The sequence below is a fragment of the Phaethon aethereus genome (assembly GCF_964289735.1).
Source record: "Phaethon aethereus genome assembly, chromosome: 5".
NCBI classification, from domain to species: Eukaryota; Metazoa; Chordata; class Aves; order Phaethontiformes; family Phaethontidae; genus Phaethon; species Phaethon aethereus.
The window spans coordinates 32,107,876-32,129,693 of NC_138579.1; the positions used below are offsets into that span (position 1 = coordinate 32,107,876).

The 21,818-nt window shown below is 36.1% G+C and overlaps 1 protein-coding gene across 2 annotated transcripts in view; it reads left to right on the forward strand.

The window, feature by feature from the left end:
* The window catches only part of PRKD1 (protein kinase D1), a gene marked incomplete at both ends in the record, with an annotated part of 141,697 nt that overhangs the window by 77,770 nt on the left and 42,109 nt on the right, over positions 1–21,818 (forward strand). For both annotated transcript variants that reach the window (XM_081999829.1, XM_081999830.1), the window contains 2 exons: positions 19,360–19,491; positions 20,206–20,366. In XM_081999829.1, coding sequence (XP_081855955.1) covers positions 19,360–19,491; positions 20,206–20,366 — 293 coding nt within the window. The remainder of the gene's footprint in view (positions 1–19,359; positions 19,492–20,205; positions 20,367–21,818) is intronic.

Below are 21,818 nucleotides of genomic sequence, written 5' to 3' on the forward strand. Positions count from 1 at the left end.
TCTCCTCTCTGCCAAAAGATGTGAAAATCTTCCTTGGCCATGCAATGAGCACTCATGGGTGCAACCTGTCAGGTCCCATGGATTTATGTATGTCCAATTTACTTAAATGTTTCTTAATCTGATCTTCCTCTGCTGAGGGTAAGTCTTTCTTGCTCCAGACTTTCCTTCTGGTCTCAATGATCTGGGATTCCTGAAGGCTGGTCTTGCTAGTAAAGGCTGAGGCAAAGAAGGTGTTGAGTACCTTGGCCTTTTCTCTAGCCTTTGTCACCAGGTTGCCTGTCCCATTCAGCAACAGGACATTTTCCCTATTCTTCCTTTTGCTACTTTAGTTAAGAAGGTGAAGCTTACTCTTCCTTAATATTTAATCAAATGGTATTCTCTCTTAATCTCGTGGAATTATCATAGCACAATATGGTGAAATGGGTCTGAAAAGAGATTACAAGCATGCACTTCAGATACTTTAAGTAGGTCTGTGTTGTAACGCATACAAATATTAGTTCTCCTTTTTCATTGTTCTTCACCTTCTCTTTTCTCTCCTATTGCCTGACCTCTTGTGTGAATTGAACTATTCTGCTTTGGTGGGCATGGCCACATGAGGTAAGAAAGCTGATTTATGTAGGGTATTAGTTACGTCTTACTCCTGTATGTCTTAAGAAACAAAACGGAGTGAGAGACTTAATATCCTTTAGCAAGAGTTCTGCATCGTTTTGATTAAAAAAAATTGCTTCTGTAAGGATGGTTTCAGTTAATCTTTATCAAGCCATCGTATCACCACAGATCAGCAAAATATATCTCTAGGTCCTCTGGCTACTAGTGACTTAATGTTACAGTCTTTTTGTTACAAATAAAGACGCTTTGTGACAAGAAGGGCTGTGGGGTTTTTTGAAGTTATTTGTACCACTTTTTAGATTCCTTATGCCTACCACTTAACGCCAGAGATCCTTCAAGAATTTCAGAACATCATTACATAAAATATTCTATAAGATATTAGAACTTTGTGTAAAAATGACATTTCTTGCACGTGACGTAAATGGATGCCAAGGATTTTACAGCAGGTAGCAGTTTATAAATATTAGAAAGACCATTCAGATAGAATGGACTGCAGCAGTCAGGAAACAATATTTAAATTATTTCATTTTCTTGCCCCAAAACTATTTTAATATTTTAGTATCAGATTAAATAAGTATTTAATAGCAGATCTAGCAATCTAAGAGAAAATGTTTTCATTTAAAATATATGCACCTTAAATACTGATAATAGATGTAATAAATTATTGCAATGATACATGTAGAGAGCAATAAGGTCTCCCCTCAGCCTCCTCTTCTCCAGACTGAACAATCCCAGTTCCCTCAGGCGCTCCCTCTTCAAGCAATTGTCTTTGTAGATTACGCACACGTAAATGCCTTTCTGCTAGTATAGTTGCATGTATGAGGTTTTAAAGTGATGTAGTTAATTGAGCAGGTTGCTTCTTAGACCAACTGTTGTGGTTTTTTAATAAAACACTGAAATCGGGTTTTTAAAACAAAACTAAAAACACAAACAAAACCAGTTGTTACCCACCTAGCTATGTAAAGAGAGATTATTATGAAACCTTGACAACAACATGAGGTTTGCCAGAGTGGAGACCGCTCAGTCAACAGTTGATGATATGTCAAGGAGTTTAATGGCTGAAACTCAAGAAAAGGGGTGGGTCAGTTGTTTGCACCTTTTCAGTTGCAGTGTCATACCAGATTCCTCAGTGTGATTTCCTGAAGCTGGAATCCCAGCTTTCATCAACTTGTATCTGCTTTCAATCTTCCTCCTGTCCTACAGCAGGAGTTTCCTGTGAAGAGTAATTGCTAAGACATGTTTTCTATATTGACATACTGTAATAGCAGCTCTTAAACACTACAGCAAGAGTAAGTAAAAGATCAGCCACACAGTACCTGTTCTAATATTATAGAATTAGGAATGGTTTCCTCCCCCAGTTGCACTTTAACATTGCAGAAATTGCTAGATTTTGTTAGACTCATCTGCTAACAGCTCTGTGTTTTCCATTAGACAACACTGTGCTCAGAAGGCTTGCTTTCTCTCTAAATGCAAAGGACAACAAATGAAACTTGTAATCGTCAAGCCATGACATATTACACTATTACAAAAAAAAGCCTTCAGTCAGATGTCTGAAGTTATACAAGAACTTAAATACATATCCTCCATAAACACTCAAGAGCACCAGTGTCCTCCCACAGATGAGCCTTAACTAAATGCAGCTATTCATTTCCACAACGTTAAAATTCCTGTATCAGGGAAGGAAGCATGCCCAGTTTTGCAGCACTGGAGAAGAGAACTATATAAACAGTCTGTAATGTTCGGGGAAGTACTAATGCAGGCATTCTTTTATTGAAATATATTCAGACATAGTTTCAAATTATTACAGATTTTGGGCAATAGTGCATCACCAATTAGCTGAAGATGGCTTATCTCGCCTTTTAAATTAAAAAAAAAGTCTACCTAAATATAGAATGATAAGAATTTTTTTCATGATACTTAATTTGAATATGCCTTGAAAATTTATTATGAAGGGCAGAAAAACCCCACTGAAAACAGGAGAGATTGGCCTTGAGCACTACAGTGAATGATTTTGAACACTTGAGCAGTGGGAAGGACAAAAGAAATGCAATATATGTTCAGATGCTTATGTTGAACTGGTTGAAGTGTTTTATTTCTACATTAGAATGTATATTCTGTTTAGGTATTTGTAAAGTTCTGTAAATTCGAGGTGTATTATGGCAATTATTTTTGAATGGCATGTCTGAAAGCAGCAGTAGAACATAGTGTTACTGCTACAGCATTGCTGCTGAAAACTGTGTGCCGTGGGTAAACATCCCCTGAGGCACTGATATCTGATGTCAAAAGCTGTACTGATCCACTGCAATTCATTTTTTATTGCACATGTCGATAGTGGTCAGGGTAGAGAAAGCTGAACTGTCGGTCCCAGTGCTATGGGATTATACAATCAGTTCATATCCTAATACTATGCATTTTCTAATTTTCATTGTAGTTTACTTAATTACAAGGTCTTTTATAAAGATGGGACAACTTGTGATTAATCTTTGTTTCTTACTGTACTTATGTTCTTGGCATTGTAGGAACAATAAATATGATCATCTTCTGGTTCAGAGCTTATATTACAGGTTCTTGAAAGACATGAAAATTTATCTAGAAAAATGTATAGTTGAGAGGAGTTGCTCATTGTAGCTGAAGCACTTTAGTCCATTTTAGGGAAGAAAATTGTACCTGCAGATGTCACACAATACAACTGAAACAGTTTATGGCAGAGCTAGAGGTTTCTGGTGAAACACAGGAAATTTAATCAGCTCAAAACGCAGCACCTGCTGGGCTTTTATATTCATAGTGAACATTATTACTTGCAATTTGCATTCGTGCATTATGCAGTAGGATTTTAATGGAGTGTAAGAATCGTGTAACTTGCTGAACAAATGTTGTGTGTCTTGTCTGCTGACTGGTCCAGAGGAGATAAGCACAGGCGATTGCAGTCAGCCAGAGGAATTGTTGTTCAGTGCCAGTATAGATTCTGGCATTTTGGAAGTGAAAGGTTGGGCATTATTATGGGAGTGGAAGCAAAACGGTATGCTGAGTTACAGATTCAGTCAACTGCACATTAAAAGAGGAAAAGGGGACTTTCATTATGAACATTAGTAGCCCTCATAAGTACAGTTTTATTTTAACCTCTTACACTGTTTCTTCCCTTTTAGGTCTTTTTTAAAATATTACCTGTTTTACTACTTTATTTCAGTTGACTACATGGGATTCTGATAGTGTTTTTACAGGAAATATGGAGATATGTCAGAAATGTATTACTTCAACAAATTTATTTGTTGAATGCAGCTGGTTTATTCGGCTACACTCCTGGGCGTTTGTCAAACAGTATGACTAATACCATTCTGTCAGTTCACGTATTGCTTGCCATTTTGCTGTTTTCTTAGCTGTGCATTTTCTATTACATTTCTTCTTCAAAATGTTAGAAAAGTGCATCTGGTCTCCTGATGCACAACAGAGGAAAGTCCTTTACTAGTGCTGTGGAAATCTCCACTACTGTGTTCATTGAATCTGACATTTACTTAGTTAAATTGTATTTCAGACTGAAAAAGCACCTGAATCTTTGGAGACTTTTCAGGATTTTATCAAGTGATATTTGTGTGAGGCATTCCTTTTGGTTAGAATACTCTCAAAAATTAGTAGGCAGCCCAAACCAGGAAGCAAGGTACAGAAGTTGCAGGCAAAGTTATAATCAAAGGTGTCTGTAAATGAGCAGTCAGTCATTCATAAACACTGAAAGGAAGAGAAACCAAAAGCTGCATCTTTGTAGGTCTCTGTCTCTCTCTCTAAAATGCAACAGTCTTACTGTTTGCTCAGGAAAAGGAAGTAAATTATTTGTAAGGTGAGTTTAAGTTGAAAAATTTTCTTCAGTCTTGATGTGATTAAGTAGTGTTTGCTACAAGCTTCAACTGGATCTATGAAATGTTAACTTTCAGGTTCCACTCATGAAATAAGGGGTGCAAATGTGAATCACCAAAATAACATAATGTAAAATTCACAGTAGACTTAGTCAGAATTAAATATGCTTGCTCTGATAAACTGGCTTTGTTAAGCTTAACTCATCATTTTCAAAGTTGTTTGGTACTCCTTTGACTAGCCTTTAAAAATTATTTATTTCAACTGCCATTTGTTAATGCCAATAAAGAGGTATTAATGATCGAGAGGTGTAGTACTTCCTACTCAGATGCTATAGAACAAGCTCACAAGTAAGAGTTGCTGTTGCTCTGTAATTCTATACTCTGACTCTTCTGGAGTTCTGTTTTTTGAGCCCTTCAAGGAAACAATTACTTTAGATGCCTTCAGACTTTTGTTCTTGCCAACATAGTTCATGTCCTATGTTATACTTTGTTTATGAAAATTTATTAAAAACGGCTGTGTAAATTTGCCAAGTCTTTTCATGTTATATAGAGCAAAACCCAATTTTATATGTACAATTTTAATATGAGTTTGCTTATAAAAATTTTATCTCTTTTTACTGGCAAAATTATATTGGGATCCAAGAGATCTTTGCCAGCCACTGGAAGGCAGATGATGCAACGTTAGCATCTTGTGCAAATTAGTGGAATGTACTTCATCTGCTTGCTGTGAGCAGTTGTGCTCATCTTGGCAGGATTCCTGAAGCAAGAAAGTCAAATAGCAGCTATTTTGCGTTCTGTTGCTGAGCTGATAAGGATGTGAATTGATCCACTACTTTTGTTAAGAAGCTGTTTCTGTTTTAATATCACTTAGATGGTACACCATCTGATCATTGGGTGATGACATTTTATTTGGATTCAGTGCAGTTTATACTGTCTTGTATATGATAAAATATGTTGAACTGAATAAAAGCTGTGGATAACTATGCAATTATAGTAAATGCCCATATATAAACATATAACTGGTTTGTAACATTAGCTTGACTGCCAGCTTCTTGAGATAAACATTATGATGTTGTATCTTTGAACATCATTTGATAGTACTTATAAAGTTGGTCATAGTTTGTGACGGCTTCGTTGTGATCCAAAATCATCATTCTCTTGGTGTCTTCAAGGCTATACTAACACCCTCTTTTTCTGGTGTCTTTGAGAAATACAACTATCTTTTCTCTATCCTGTCCAAGATGTTACTTTTTCGAATTATTCTTCTTCTATGTCCTTTGAATTGTCTCTAGCTGTCATCTTTTTTTCTTATTTCTGCAGAGGTAAGGCTCACTACTGATTAGGTTAAAGTGGATTGATTTCGTATCTCTCACTTTTCATTAGTCTACATCATTTTTGGATCATGATTTCAAATGGATGATTGTGTTTGAAGAAAAGATTCTCTCCTTTTTTTATGTTCTGCCTCATTGTCTTTTCTTCAGCTCTGAAGTGTTATAATTGTTACCTTCTGGGTACAGACTTTAAGATTAGTATTTGTTCTGCATCAGCAGAATCTTTCTGAACTCCCCACCTGTCTTGCCTTACTATTCTTTTCTTTCTGCTGCTGGAGGGAGTAGGTAAAAATAGGATGAAAAAAAATAGATATCCTATCAACATCACTTCCTTATATACTCTGGCTGCATCATCAACAGTACACACTGAGTAAAATGATGTGTGACCAGGCAAATGTTTGTAGGGAAGCAGGTTAACGTGCCAACTTTGCTTCTAGTGCTCTTACAGAAGTACAAGCCATGCTAGTTATTCTTCCTTGGGTCTTTCTGTATGTTTTTAGTATTTAATGGTTATTTCAGCCACAGAAAAACTAAAATAAGATTTTGAGAACACGGATTGCAAGAAAGCAAGCAGTGTATTTCTTCATAGGAACAAAATTACCATTATGTTTTTAAGTAATATTGTAGATGCCATTTTAAAGCTTGATTAGTTGGTAATCATAAACAATGTCATTTTGTATTTATAAACAAATGAAATTAAATTTTGGAAAAAATACTATTGGTAAGGAAGACAAGTTTTCCTTGAGAAAACCTACAAATACACACACATCCTTCTCTCGGGACAGGACCTGTTTATGGGAGCTTACTGTTCCACCACTAGCTAAAAGATCAGACATCCTATGTTGTACACCTTTAATTGTCCAGTTTTCAGAGAGAATGCATTTTCAATTTATTGGTGTTCTGTTTAATGAAAGTAATTGATTTTTCTGTTCAGTTGACAGAGCATACTTGCTTTTCCAGAAGTCATACAAACACTTTGTTTTCCAAAGGCTCATAAAGAAACTGTGCTTTCATGAAACAAAAAGATAGATGCTCAAATGGATAAAAAAACTATTTACAACTTAGGAAACAAGGGGTGGAAATACATGCTGTTTACACAGTGGAAGCAGGTCACTAGCAGAGGTTTAGCAGAGGTTCTTAGGTCTGTGCTACTAAATACATTCATAAATGATCTGGAAAGCGTGACGAGTGAAGTGTCAGTGTTACCCCAGATGAAATTCAGTATAAATTAATATAAAAGGTCAGGGGAATTTCTTGATTTTGATCTGTGTAACAAGGGCCTTGGAGCTAGCTGATACTACCAAAGATTGAGAAGTTCAAGTTATAATATGAAAATGTCATCTTAGTGCCCAGTACCCATCAAGAAAAACAACTACAAGTCTTGGAATTCTAGAAGAGGAATACAGACAAAACAGAAAACGCTTGTAATGTCACTGCTCCTGTGTCATCTGTCTCTGTCACCTCCTCTCTGCTTTAGAGAATGCTTGATCTGCAAAGCATGGGCATGTGATGTGGTGGTCTGCGGAAATACCACCAGTATCAGATGCTGATGCTGCTTTGGGAACTCCTCTTTGAAAGGCAGGATTCCAGGCTTAGCAGCTTTTGGTCTGATCCAGTCATTCTTATGCTTTTGTATTCTTATCAGAAGATTTCACTGAAAAGAAACATTTTTCAAGTTACGTCAGTTTAACGGGGTAACCTCAATGCCTGCGAATTTTAGATGTTGTTATGATTAAGGTAGAATAAGCAATCACATGATTTTTAATTATTATGCATCAATAAGTTGTATAGCGAGCTTTCCAAGACGGGCGGTTTTGAAGCTGATTACAGTTCATTACAGTTACATTCATTGCAGTTAATGCATTTTTAAAATGTCTACCAGCTTATAAAGTAGTTGTAATTAATTGTTGGTGGTCTATATAATGTTATATAGTAGGTATGTATGTTAAAACCTCTGAACTTAAAAAAACCCTATTTTCCTTAAAAGATCTTATTTTCACTTGGGTGAGGCAATTTTTTTTCTTTCTTACTCATTTTTACTCAGTTTTCTTCATAGGGTACACATCATGTTTACCCTTTAAAAGGTTTTAGATATACTTTTATTACCTTTAGAAGTCCCTTCCAACCCAAACTATTCTATGATTCTGTGATTATCATTTTGACTGAGTCTAACACAACCCACTTTGTAACAGTAGCTCAACAGATTATTCAAGTGTTAACTTCAACAGACCCCACTTCAGCTGATCCTTTCTCAAAAGGCTTGAGGTGATGAATGAAACTTGGAGTCTGTGGTTCTTTGTCCTATATTTCAATGGATATTTCTATGCTTATTTGGACTTTTAATGTGCCGGTGTAATCTGATTAGCATTCTGAATTAATATGAAATGCTTATTATTAAAAAAGCATTGATGGAGAAAACAAAACATATTTCCATCAAATGATGAATCAACTCTGTTTACTGTTTTACAAATTTATTTACTCTGTTTAGTCTTTCCTTACTCTGTGCTGTGTGAAACTTGGACATGGCTATGAATTATTTCACAGGCTGTGTCTTTAATAGCACTTGAGCTTTTCTTGAAGGTAGAGTGGCAAAGTCCTATAGGTCAGCAGTCTCCAAACCCCAATCACTAAAAATTCTTGAGCATACATGCCCAATATATGTATATTTATTTATTTATAATTTACATGCATTGCTGAAGTTCTTGCATTTTCTTCCTGCACCCTAATGGATTGTCTTGTGCACACCCAGGAGCGTGTGCACCCCACTTTGGAGGCCACTACTGTAGGTTCACTTAAAGTTGTATATTAGAAAAAACCTGTTTACCTCTTTAAAAAATTTAAATCGTATTTTTTGATTGTGTTAAGGAAACCTCAATTAAATTGTCTTTCTCATTTTTCTCAGTTCTTCATATTCTTTCAGTTGTTCCTGCTACTAACCCTAATCATAAAACTGCCAAAACTTGAAGACTTCCCTTTTCCTCACCAGACTGCATTCCCTTCCATCAAATAACTACCTCTCCCACTTCATTTTTACTAGCTGTACAACATGTAATGAGGGACAAGCCTTGCTTAGGCAAAGCAGAAAAGTCTTGCATTTGTCATATAGGTTTTTATTTGATACATTTGTTTGACAGGTTTTTTTTCACCAATACGTGCTTGACCAAACATTTATATCCTTGTACTTGTTAATTGATAGTAGTGAGTCTTGAATGGGAAGTAGCTGTAAATGATTCAGAGAGGAACATACCTGAAAAATAAAAGGTAACCCACTTGGGATAACTTGCCCATCAGATGAGATATGTTGTTAACATGTCAACAGTGTATTCTACACTGCTTAGATGTATGTCAGGAACAAATCTACTCTTTGGAGAATCTGTCTACTTTTTCAATCTCTCTGAATTCATGGTCTCAGTAACTCATTGCTCCAGTAGCTTTCAAATTAAATACAGCTTATGTAAAAAATACGTCTTTTAATGTCACTCATTGAATTTACTTTCATTAGCTGGCTGCTGGCTTTGGTATTTTGAAAGAGCAAATAGCAATACACAGTCTCAAGTTTATTTCCAATAAATGATGTTTGCAACCCTTTGTGGCAAGATACACAGCTTCTTTTAGGAAGTGCGTGAGGCTTGTCTGAGCACAAACAAGCAAACCTCCTTCCCTTGGGGAATATAAGAATTTGAAACGGAAACTAAGGAGGAAGAGACTCAGGAACTGCCACAGGTTGCAATCTGCTGTTTTTTATATCTAGATGGTGGTGTGACTCAAGCCTGGAGACACTGTCATACTGACTGAAACCTGGTGCACTCTGGGTCTTAGAGGCCCCAAGAACGTTTCTGTTAACCTAGTTAAAGTGTACTTGTTGCCAAAAAGAAGTTTGGAGAGCTTGCCTGCTTCTTAGGACATGAAGACTCCTATCTCTGTAGTTTGTTCATGCAGAAGGTTATACTACAAGGGTTATGTTTGTTTCCTGGTTTATTTTTTTGGCTTCCTCCTCTTCAATCCGGTAAACTCTTACTCATTTCCTCTTCAAATGAAACAATTCCAGTATTTTAATCTCTCCTTTTATGGAAGTCTCTTCCATGCCTCCAGTGTTTTTTCTCATCTATCAGTTCTTCTCTCTTACCATGCTTCTTTGTGGGTCGGTCTCACAGAAACTGAACACAGAATGTCAAGTGAGGAGTATTAGTATCACCATTTCCCAATGTTAATTTCAGTCCCATTTATGTGATGGGTTGAAGTCCTGGGTAATCTTAAGTCAGTAGAACAGTTTTGTTATCATCAGTGGAGCAACAATATATTCTCTAAACGTTTTCCTTGCCTCTTGGATCTTCAGAGCTACTTGACCAGGCACTGGAGATGTTTCCATGATAAGTCATTCTTGAATTGTTGTAATCCGTTTTAAAAAATAAACCACAGTTCAGAGCAATTATTCATTTATTTCTTCCCGGCTATGTCATCTTGGGTGTTGCATGTGCAAACTGTGCATTTCTTTAGCATTTTTAGGCTCCCTTCTCCCTTTTCTAGTGTGATCCTAGAAAGATTAAAGTGGGGCTGAGAAAACGCAATGGATATATATAGCCACGCTTCTGTTCCTTGTCTCTGATGGTCCCATATCAAAGATAAGAGACCCAAAGAAAGCATTATTAGTCAGGCAGACACTAAAGCATATTCCCAAAGTAGTCCTATGTTTCCAGGATTAGTTGTTTCATCACCTTCCCAGGGCTGGAGGTGAGGCTGACTCGCCTGTAGTTCCCTGTGTCCTCCTTTTTGCCTTTCTTGAAGGTAGAAGTGCTTTCCTCCATTCTTTGGGCACTTCTCCCAATCATCGTGGTCGCTCAAAAATTCTTGAGAGTGGCAATCACATCAGCCAGACCCCTCAGCACTTCTGGGTGCATCTCATCATGGCCCATGAACATCCGATGATACCATGAAAAAAAAAAACCCCGCCTGTGTATATTCTGTATATAATGATACATATTTATGAATTCTTAGGGTAATTTTAAAGCTATCTAAACTTTTCAGATTGTTCACATTAAAGAATGTTAAAAGTAGTTTAATATATGCAGAGGCTCCTTAGTGAGTTCAACATAAGATTGTGGTTATAATTCCATTATACTTTTAGCCAGCAGCATTTATTCATCATATAACAAACCATTTTCTTAACCTTTTATAAATGCAACTTGAAGGAATTGGATAAATTTTACAAGTGTTACATATTCTTTTTGACGACCTCTTCTCTTTGAGATGTATAATTCTGACAGTTACCATGTAATCCATCACTTCATTTTTTCAGAAGCCTTAGAACAGACCTGTGAAGAACTTACAAAACAAAGTCAGAGGAAATAAAGATGTAAAAGACTCATAGTGTTTACTTTATGATATTAATTTAGAACAGTGTGAGCACAGAAAAGGAGCAAGAGGCTTTATTTTTAATTTGGAGCTGCTCCTTCTGGCCAGTAGTCAGAGTTAATTTTCAATACTGCATCAGTAGCTCCAGTAAACATGTGGAGTATTTAATTTTATTCTCCTATGCTAAACTAATATATCTGCAGCATAATTTTATGATTAACAGGGCCTGAGTCTGTGAACTAAGGTATTGCTGTTTTTTCCACTTGGGTGAAAAATGGGTAAATTTATAAACAATTTTGTGCTGGGATTTCAAATGAATATAAAACTTACTATACTGTATAGTTTGTAGGTTTGAAACTCTGGAATCATTCTCAAATTAATAAAAGTACATTCAAATTGAACTTTAAAAATTCAGAATGTACAGACAAATCAAGCACGTTGAGACATAAATGTTAATCTTTCATTAAAACTCTCCATAAAAGTCTGAGCCAGCACTGGACAAATGATTGCAAATGGTTTATTATCTCCTACGGTTTATTGCTTAAATCTCACATCACAGGTGAGACAATGTAAACAACAAGCCATAGTGAATCCGGATACTGGCGTTTATTTAAGAACCAAGGAGATCAGGGCTTTTACCTCGCTTGAATGCCTCCCACGCTACCTCCCCACTGCCCCTCCCAGTGACGTAGCTGCTGGCCAGGGAAGGCTGGGCACAAAGACCTGTTCACTCCTGCTGTGCCACTGCTTGCAGCTAACAGTCGTGGGCGTCAGCAACCAAAATGCATGGACGTCCACTGGCCTCCTTCTCTCTGATCTCTGGGATCTTCCCCTACTTCCAGCATGTTCTTCTTACATCCTCTAAGCAGGATCTTTACCTTCATCTTTCCAGCCCCCCTTCTTCCTTCTGACATGACTGCTTCGTTTTGGGGACCTTTCTTTTCCATGTCCTCCTCTTTCCAGACCTCCAAGCTCACGGTGTTTCCAGTCAAAATAGTTCATATGCAGAAGCACAACATGTGATCAGCCTTGTAGTTGGTGGCTGAGTTCCCTGTCTCTATTAATGGAGGACTGAGGGCGTGCCACTTTTGCTTTGTGTGTGTGTTATAAAATAATGCAGCTAGCAAGTACCAATTGCGGTTAGCAAGTAGCAGACTTCTGCTTGAGAGTTCAAAATTCAATTCTGAAAATTTATGTCCCACTCCATCCCTGCTTCCTACAGCCAATTACTTGCCAACTGTTAGCATTTAAGCTATTTTTCACCTAAAACATTGTGATAAAGCAATAATAGGCAAGGGAAACAAAATGAAATTTACTGGATTAGAAAGATTTTCCTGCGTGTAAAATTTAGAGTACTGACTACTCACATACATATCCAGAAAGCTCATCAGAGCCCAGTTTTCCATATCCAAGTTTCCTTATTTCAGAGCAGTACAAATAAAGTGATTATAAATCTGTACATGTCTAGATTTTAGGAAATTGTAATTTCTGTTATGCATTAGGGTCCTGATAATCCTAGTTTAATTTTTAAGTCAGATTTCAAGATGGAGATCAGAGATCAAATCTTTAGCTTTTATGAACTGCCCTAGCTCTGCTGATTTTGATGGGATTCTGAAAACTCAGACTGTCTTTGATTGCCAGGGTAGAATAGCAAGAAGAATAAAATGCTTTCCTTTCTCTTACCCCAGTGAAATTGTATATATGGTCATTAATTATTATGGTTTAATCAGTGCTTGAAGTGGAATAGTGTTATATTTATTTTTTAAGTGGTGAATGCCAGCAGTTCTTGTAGGGAAGACTTGGTTACGAGTGGCTGCAGGAAGTCAATGGGATACATGACTCTTAAAGGCATTCCAAATGGGAGAGGATAGCAGGAGAATGTCTGCTTTTCGTAGCTGCAAGGTACTGCTAATCATGTGGTTGATGGTTTCTTATGCTATGAGAGGCGGGGATGCTAGATGCCAGCTCCCGTTACGTGAAGCTCTGTCGCTCAAAATAGCAGGATCTCACCTCTGCTAATAGTTCAAAAGCCCTTTCAGACTTGGAACTCAAAAAGATCAGTAAATCATTTGCCTCTTTCTTAAAGCAGGACCTTGTCTCTGAGTTGCAATGGCTTCTTGTTCTCATTTCCAGCTGTGCTGAATGATCTGCTCCCGAGCCCAGAACAAGGAGTACTAAGCCATTAATAGCCAAGTCATTAACAGGCTTGATGAAATAGTCTTGTCAAAGCTGTCGTAGTTTCAATGTCTGTGTTTTGGTGATACTAGGAATGCTTAAATAGATGATGACAAGTTAGCCTGAGAGTTAACAGTGTAACAGTATTATATTAAGAACATAATGTTGCAAACTTTTTTGCAGAGTGATGAGTTTTTCAGGATATCGTTGCAGGCATATTTGGAACCCCTTGTTTTTTTACTGCACAATTTTACATACAGCCAGAAAGTTGCCTTCACAATATCAGTGCTAAGTCAATGCAAAAGGATAGCCTGATGTGACAGAAGATTTTTTTTTTTCTGTTAACAATAAAGGTCTCTATTTAATTTAATAAAATTTAATAAAAACCCAAACATATCTTTCTTTTCATCAGCAGGGTTTTTAATTTTGTAGTAAATAACACAGGAGTATTCTGAAAGTTAAAACTTTGATTGTTAGTGGCTATATGTAAGCCTTTCCAGTTGTGTAATTTTAAAAAGTTACAAATTACAAGATGATGGCAGAAGTTTGAAAGAAGAACCTAATTCATATATGAATGCTTCTGGAATTGCATGCTCTGAAAATTTAAGCTATGGTAGGTTTAACCATAGAAAGTCAAGTATGCTATACAGGTGACAGGACAAGAAATATGAATTGTCCATGTTTATACAGATTAAAGATTTTTGTAACTTGTTGGTTAACGTAGTTCTTCCAGATCAAGTTCTAATGACACGCTAGTTTCAGTGAATAGTGTTCTGAAATAACATCATTTCATGGGACAAGGAAACAGAATGCTGTCTGCAGAGCCTGATGAGAACACATAAATCTGAAGCCTAGAAAAACACTGTTTTTACCTTAAAAATTAAAACCCAAATGACTTCCACGCCTTTCAACACAGTGGTACATTGCCAGAACAGTTTCAAAAAAGGAGAAAGAATGATGTTTTGTATTATTCTTACTGCTGTATTCTGTGGTACTTGCCATATTTAATGCTTTCTTAAAAGAAAATCGATTTTTCCTCCCTGCCTTTTATTTTTGAATATTTATCATGTCAGTCTAAAATGAACGGCTTTTGAATATATCAATATATAAAATTATATGAGAAGTTCCAGTTAGCCAGGAGGGTTGAAATGTAGATTAAGAATGGTATTTATCACTGCTTACCTTTACCATTGATATATTTTTTTGATGATGCTGGAAGCATCCTAGATCATGCCTCAGTTACCTCTTCAACCAACAGATTGGTGTTCCTTATCTAGTAGTTTGCTGTTAAGTTCAGTTTCTTGCTGACCTTCTCTATGGGTGATGTCTAAGAGTATCTTTAAGCTGTGAAGTCCTCAAGTAGTGATTTTTTGGGATGCTGGTCTACACTCCCTTGTATTCCAGCCCCAAAACCCTGTACAAAGGTAGGATCTAACAGTCCTTCAGTGTTCCCTGAAACTGGTTTCTGGAGCTTCTAAGCATAACTTTCAGGACCCTTCAGGTGAGGTGGACCCTTCATTACTAGCTCCTGCTCCCTTATTGTCACGGGAATACAGTTTAGCTATTCTCACAGTTCATGGTAGATGAACAGTTGTGCCAGTCAGCTCGTCCTTGATGAGTTTTAACTCCAATACAGTGTTGTTGCAGATACAGGAGGCTGAGTTGACCATGAAAACGACAGCCTAACCTGCTGCAGAGCTATTTAAATCCAGCTGTAATTCAGCCCAGACAATTTACTTTTCTGTCAAGGAAAAAAAAAATCCCAATGTTATTTCATAATTAAATATACGGGCAAAATGTAAGCTTCCAGATAAAGGAAATGTCTTTGAAGATTGGTCATCTCTGTTTTGCAATGTGTACTGTACAAGAAATTTTAAGAACATTTAATTTTACATAACATTTTACATTTAAGAACAATTACATGTAAATTGAAAGACATTTAAATTAAAAAAAACTAAATGTATTACTGCATGTGCATTTATAATAACTGGTGTAAAAACTTCAAGTTTAGTACTTCAGGACATCAAATCAAACTTCTTTATGTTTAATTACTGCCTCCCTAAAATTGCATTAGCATTATTACTTCTAAGTGTGGTATTTATTTAATATCACATATATTTGTAATGTGAACTAAACAAAAGATATAATGAAGTTATTTCTAAATTACTTTTTTGCCTTGGGAGTAGAAACATTTTTTATTACAAGATCATGAGCCATGATAACCCATTAATTAATTTGCAAGGAGACCGGAAGGTTCAGTTACAGCTTTAACAGAAAGGATATCAATTATTTCTTCAACCATTTGTGAAGGAGCCGTGGGGGGCAGGAAGAGACCAGTGCAACAAAAATGGAATTGAGAGAATGACACTCGACAATAAAATACTTTACATCCACTTAACAGCTTCAGGTGGAACTGAATTTAGGACACAGAAGAGAGATGAATGATCGAATCCCTAAGTCAGAACTTCTTGTGGGAGGTTTTGAATTCAGTTTTGCTTCTACAGAGGTATTGATATTTACTTTTCACAAAAACTAGTACTTTAATATAAAGATATACTAAAATATTTTAAATCCATTATCTAAATTGTTAAGCTAAATTGAAGTTACTGCTTTCTCTAAGCTTTTACTGTACTGTTCATACTACTTGAAAAACCACCCAGTAAATCCACATAAACTCCTCTCCAATCTTCCAATTTAGCAAACGTCATTTGCTCAAAATAGAGTTTGAATACATGCATAACTTCAGGCAGGTATTCAAGGAAATAATCATAAACTTATATACATACTTAAATCCTTTACTAGATTGAGACATTATTTTTATTTTACACATCACTTGTCTTTTAATAGTGCTTTATTACTTGTATGCTTTTAGAAACAACCTCAGGAAAGTCTAGTTATATAAACAAAAAGTTTGTATCTCTAAAATTCACATATATGTTAACAAAATTCATGGCTATCATGTCCGAGGGTCTTACAGTAGTGTATTTCCTTGTCTTCTCCCTTGGGGAGAAATGCTTGCTCACTGACTATCTTGTTTTAGTAAGCTTTTTGGGTTTATGTTTGTTATGTGCAAATTTAAACTAGAGACAATAGCAAAGAAGTGTACGCTGCAGTTGGAAGCTGATAGAGCATGGTGTTACAGTTTTGGTGCTTATCCTTGAGAAAACTCCCAGATGCATGTCTGATAACAAAATGATCATGGAAGAAGTGGAGATGTTAATCGCAATATTCTTCATAAAGCCGTAGGTAGATATGCTGTGGAAAATCCAGAATCAGGAGTCCTGAACAGAAAGGCTGAGGCTCTGAACTTACATTGAAACTCTGAAGGAAATAGAGAGATTCAAAGGCTTAGCGATGTGTTTGTAGCAGTCTGCGTTGCTGAGGAGGTAGATCCTAGCATGCTGTATGTAGGGAGATAGCAAAACGCTGAAGACCACATCTTCACCTGTATATCACAGTTTCATCAACCAGGCAAGAGGAGAGGAAGGTGTGATTTACCAAGGCACAAAATGACTCCTTGGTAGTCTCTAGGAGAACAGATGACAGAAAATATCCCTGTCAGCTCTTGTGTGTGAGACGACAGTGGAGAATCCAACCTCCTAACCTGTCGGCTGACCCACACAGATGCTAGCGTGTGTTTTCTGTGCCAATAGGTTACAGCATGGCTGTGAACTCCTGAAAGTGTTTTTCTTGCTCCTCCTTTTCCAATACAACTTTTCTTATGCTTTTCATCTATAATTTGATCTCATACGGCTCCTGGGCTATCATAGCTTAGTTGGTATCCATATGTGGTAGGACCATAGAGGTGTCTGTTGCCTGACTCTGGCACCTTTTCCTCCTGGTGGCTGAATGCTGGTGATATAGAGGCCCGGAAAAAGGAATCCTTCTCGAACTCCACAAACCAGTGATCTCCTGGGGAGATGTTATCCTAGTTCCTATGATATATCTTCAATATAAAATTAAATAGGGAAGTTAATATGCCTGTATTCTGTTCTCTTTGTACAAGTGAAGAATAAACATGTATTTTTGTTATTTTAAATGACATCAAAATACATTTTAAAGTTTGAGTGCTTGTATTCTTTGTATTCTTGTATTCTTTGATTAGGTCGGAATTGCAGAAAAACGTCTGGCTATATGCACAGAAAAGATGGTTGACTTTAAGTCCTAAACAAAGTAAAATCACAAGAATTCTGTTCAACATGTAAAGTGTGTTCTGATGAGTTGTGTTTTCTAGTTTACCAAGGACAGCATTACCATGACAGAGTGAGTGTTGCCTTAACGGTAGTGAACTTGACCGTGGTAAAAATATGTAACCGCCAGAAAAGAACAGAAAAATAACATACATGAACAAGTATCCTTATGTGTTTAAAAGCCCTTAAGACTGAAATAAATGGCTGACCTAACATTGTTGAATAAATGCAAAACTATTTTATTTTAGATTTGGGATGTGCTAACACGTTGGACTGTTTTATGAAGTCCTAATTGTATGAATTAAGCTTTTTAACATGGCTTATCATGAAATCTAGGAACAGAATAATTCTGGGAAAGGAAAATTAAGTCTTGAATTAAACAAACTGTTAGGTGATTTGGATCGTTTTAATAAAAAATAAAAAAAGAAGGTTTGATATCATTAGAGTCCTGGGATCCTGCTTTTGTGATGGTATTCCAAAAACTTCTGTTAAAAGACTTCTAGACTGAAAATTGGTTGAGACTGGAAACATGTTTTTCGGTGGACATTTTTGGAAGAGTTTTGTGCACAGAAGTAACGGAGTCCAGGGAATAGGTCTTTATTGGTACTCCTTAGTTACTTAACTAACTTAATTAGTTAAAAACCTTTTCTTGATTGATATGCAGATTTTTTGTCCTATTTTTATTTAATACACAAGGAACAAGCCAGGGACTAATTGTATTTGGATCTTTTCGGAATTCATTTGAACTGAATCATTTAAAAAAAAATAGGTTTTTTTTCCTCTCAGTTGCAAATCAGGAATGTATTTCTGTTGAGAGACAAAACATTTCTATGAAGTGGCTGCATACCTGGTTCATTCATACTGATATCTGTGAAGTAAGCACACACTTAAATGACCTGTTTAAATGGTAGCCTGAGTGAGATCAGATGTATACGTGCTTAATGTTTAAGAATATTTGACAGCTATTATTTTTCATGAACCTATCTGATATATGTTTAATGTATTTAATAAGAAAAAGCAAATATTTCATTAAAGTATATTTTTTAAAGTATTGTGGTGTCGGCTGCCTCTGTATACTAAATAGATCTTAAAACACTGTCCTTGTTTATTTTTATAGTTTACAGTAGTGCCTTTAACTAGCCCCTGTAAACTTTTGCAACTGTTAGACCAGTTGCAAGCTCACATCACTTTGAAAGGATTGGTACTTCGGGAAATGTAGAGCAGTTCTCCGGACTGCTCAGCAAGGTTTTTGTCTTTGTTGATGATTGGGTGTATAATTACATGTTTTCTTTTTAAACTATAATGTATATTTTCAACTTGAGCGATCAGTCCAACAATACCAGTGCAGGCTGCTGAATAAGATCTACCAAAAGGTCAGCTGAAATGGCTCATTTTGGATACATTTTCCTTGTCTGAAAAAAAAAAAAAAATGTTTATTTACCGGATATATTCAGTTTTTCTTATGTATGTAGATCTTTACAATCTGTAAGAGTATGTTGAAAAATTTTCAACATTTGACTGAACTCTGCCAATTTCTGATAAATGTTTGATATGGTATTATCCTCCTGTGTTTTATTGGAAAAATATTATCAGAGAAGTTATTGCTGCAAGTTTGTAAAAGCAGCTTTATTCTTTTTCCAGTGGTCATTGCATATGCTATACCATTGATTGGTGGTCTATCATCAATCTTTTTATCTTCAAAATATAGTATAATGACCAATACAAAATTCGAAGTTCATCATCATAGTGACCAAAAGGTGTTTTGCTTTGTTCTGTGATGAAATACCACATAAATGAAGCATATTAGTTATGTTACTAATTTTACTCATTTTTTGAATTATCTTGTTGTTACAGCTTCTGCTACATTTGAAGACTTTCAAATCCGGCCCCATGCTCTTTTTGTCCACTCGTATCGAGCGCCGGCCTTCTGTGACCATTGTGGAGAAATGCTGTGGGGGCTGGTGCGTCAGGGACTCAAATGTGAGGGTAAGCTGCAGTGAGATGTGATTTTTAGTCTCAGTAAGAGTTCATTCCACTTATGTATGTTGTCTCTGATGTTGCTTTTAAATCGGTTAGGCATCAGAAAAAAAAATTACAGTAGGTAGAGACAGTAAGAACTATCAAAATAATTAACTAATTAAGGAACTAATCCTTTTGGCTGCTCTGAGGCGTCGTAGATATGGCTCTGTAACCTGAAGTGAAAAAACATGGTCTATATGTATTTTTAAGAAAAGGTTTTCTGTGTCTTACACTTCCCTTATGAGGCTGAGCCTATATGTAATTCTATATCACATTAATTCAAATCATTTAACCGAACTTACTGTCAGTCCATATGAGGCTGTAATAACTATCTTCTCTTCTTTTCCCACAACTATTTGCCTCCTGGTTCTGTATCCAATGGAATATAATGTTTCCAGTGAAAGACTTCCTTACCTCCCAAATGTGGATCATAGAAATTTCTTGCACTTTGAGACCAGAGATTTTTGAAAAATCAAAGAAAAAACACTGGGTTTAGATATAACTGTTCAGAACTCATAACATTATCTCTCTAAAAATTTGTAGAATATAGGAACAAAACCAGCAGAGTAGAGGAAAAAAGTTTAATCAAAAATAAGGGTGGTGGTTTGAATTTTTTTTTTAAGTGCTTTCCTTTTTCCAGTAATAAACTGTAATCAGGTGGTTTTAAATTTATCTTTTCAGGATGTGGTCTGAATTACCATAAGAGGTGTGCATTTAAAATCCCTAACAACTGCAGTGGCGTACGGAAAAGGCGCCTGTCAAACGTTTCCCTGACAGGACTCAGCACCGTTCGGACAGTTTCTGCAGAACCCTCGCCCAGCATGCCGGATGAAGCCCTTCTGGTATGGGATTCCCTAGCTATAGAGGCCATGGGTGTTGCTGCGAAGAAGCAAGGACATTTAGTGCTCTAGGATCTGGTTTTGCCTGTTACAGAGGAGGGTGGTATGTAAATTATAAAGCATTGCTGTGAGAAAAGTCATCTTGACATAAAAGGGAGGTCACCAGCTTAAGGTATGTGGGTTTAAGGTATGTGGCACTTCTGATACTCCCAGTAGTCTCCTCCCATTGGCAAGAATTAGGTTATTTTGAAGGTCTAAAACTGCCACCCATGCTAATGTGAGTAGTTGCATCTTGGAGGATGCCTTCTCTGGAAATAGAAGTTGAATTTCTTCTGCATCAGATCATTCTATCCATTGGTTTAGGATATAGGAAAGATTTGTCTCAGGAGAACACTGTGACCCAAACACCACGTTATCAAATTGAGTATCTGTAACAGTCAAGGCTATAGTGAATTAGTAGGAGCCTGTGTATTTAGCATATTTCTAAGTGTTCAGAAGAAAGTAGGAGAAATCTCCATTATTTCCTTAAACAGATCTATTTGGTGAATGTATGTATATATCTGTATGTGTGTAGATGTACAGTATACACACAGGCACATGTAAATATATGGTATAGTTTTATATGCATTAATAAAGTAATGACAGGAGTAATTTATAATTACATGTATTTTTTTATCTTTGGCATATTTGTTCCTTTTAACACTCATGATCATAATACACTTGAATAGTTAAGAATTTACACTGTGTGTAAATGAATCCACTCCTAAGTGAAAGTTTTGAAAACCTTAAGGTTTAAAAGAGAGGAAAGAATTTATAAGTACACACATCAATTATCATGTTTTCCTCTCAATTAGAATATTAAACTTATTAAACTTGACATACTAAAAGGACACTATTGCAAATGATGTAGATCTGGTGTTATATGCAGTACCATCTATGAACCATAATTATGTACTTATGCTACTGATTATCATTAGCCTAAAACTACTTGGAAATTAAGGTTAACATTCTGAATCTGTATTTTTAATTGAAAAGCTGCATAAATGAGTAAGGTGTTTAAGTTCTGCAAAAGCTGCAGCAAGAAGTCTATAGGGATTATTCATAATGCTCAGTAGGTTGTATCAGAAATGCTCACTTATTCAGACAGAAAATTTTGAGGAAGGCTGGCCCTAATTCTGAATTGTTTCTGGAATTTTGGTTAAAAATTTGTATGAGTGAGCATCCTGGTATACTCTCTATAAATATTCACTGCACTGTACAGTTATAAGATAGCAAAAAATTTCAATTTTAAAACATTTTTAGTTCGTTGTTTGCTGATACGTTCTGGTATGAAACACTGGTTTTGCAAGGCTACATATTTTAAAACTGTTCAAAATATTAAAATTGCTAGTGAAGAAATACAGTGAGTTTAATATATACTGCAGGGTATGCTTGTCTAAGAACTTGTAATTATCA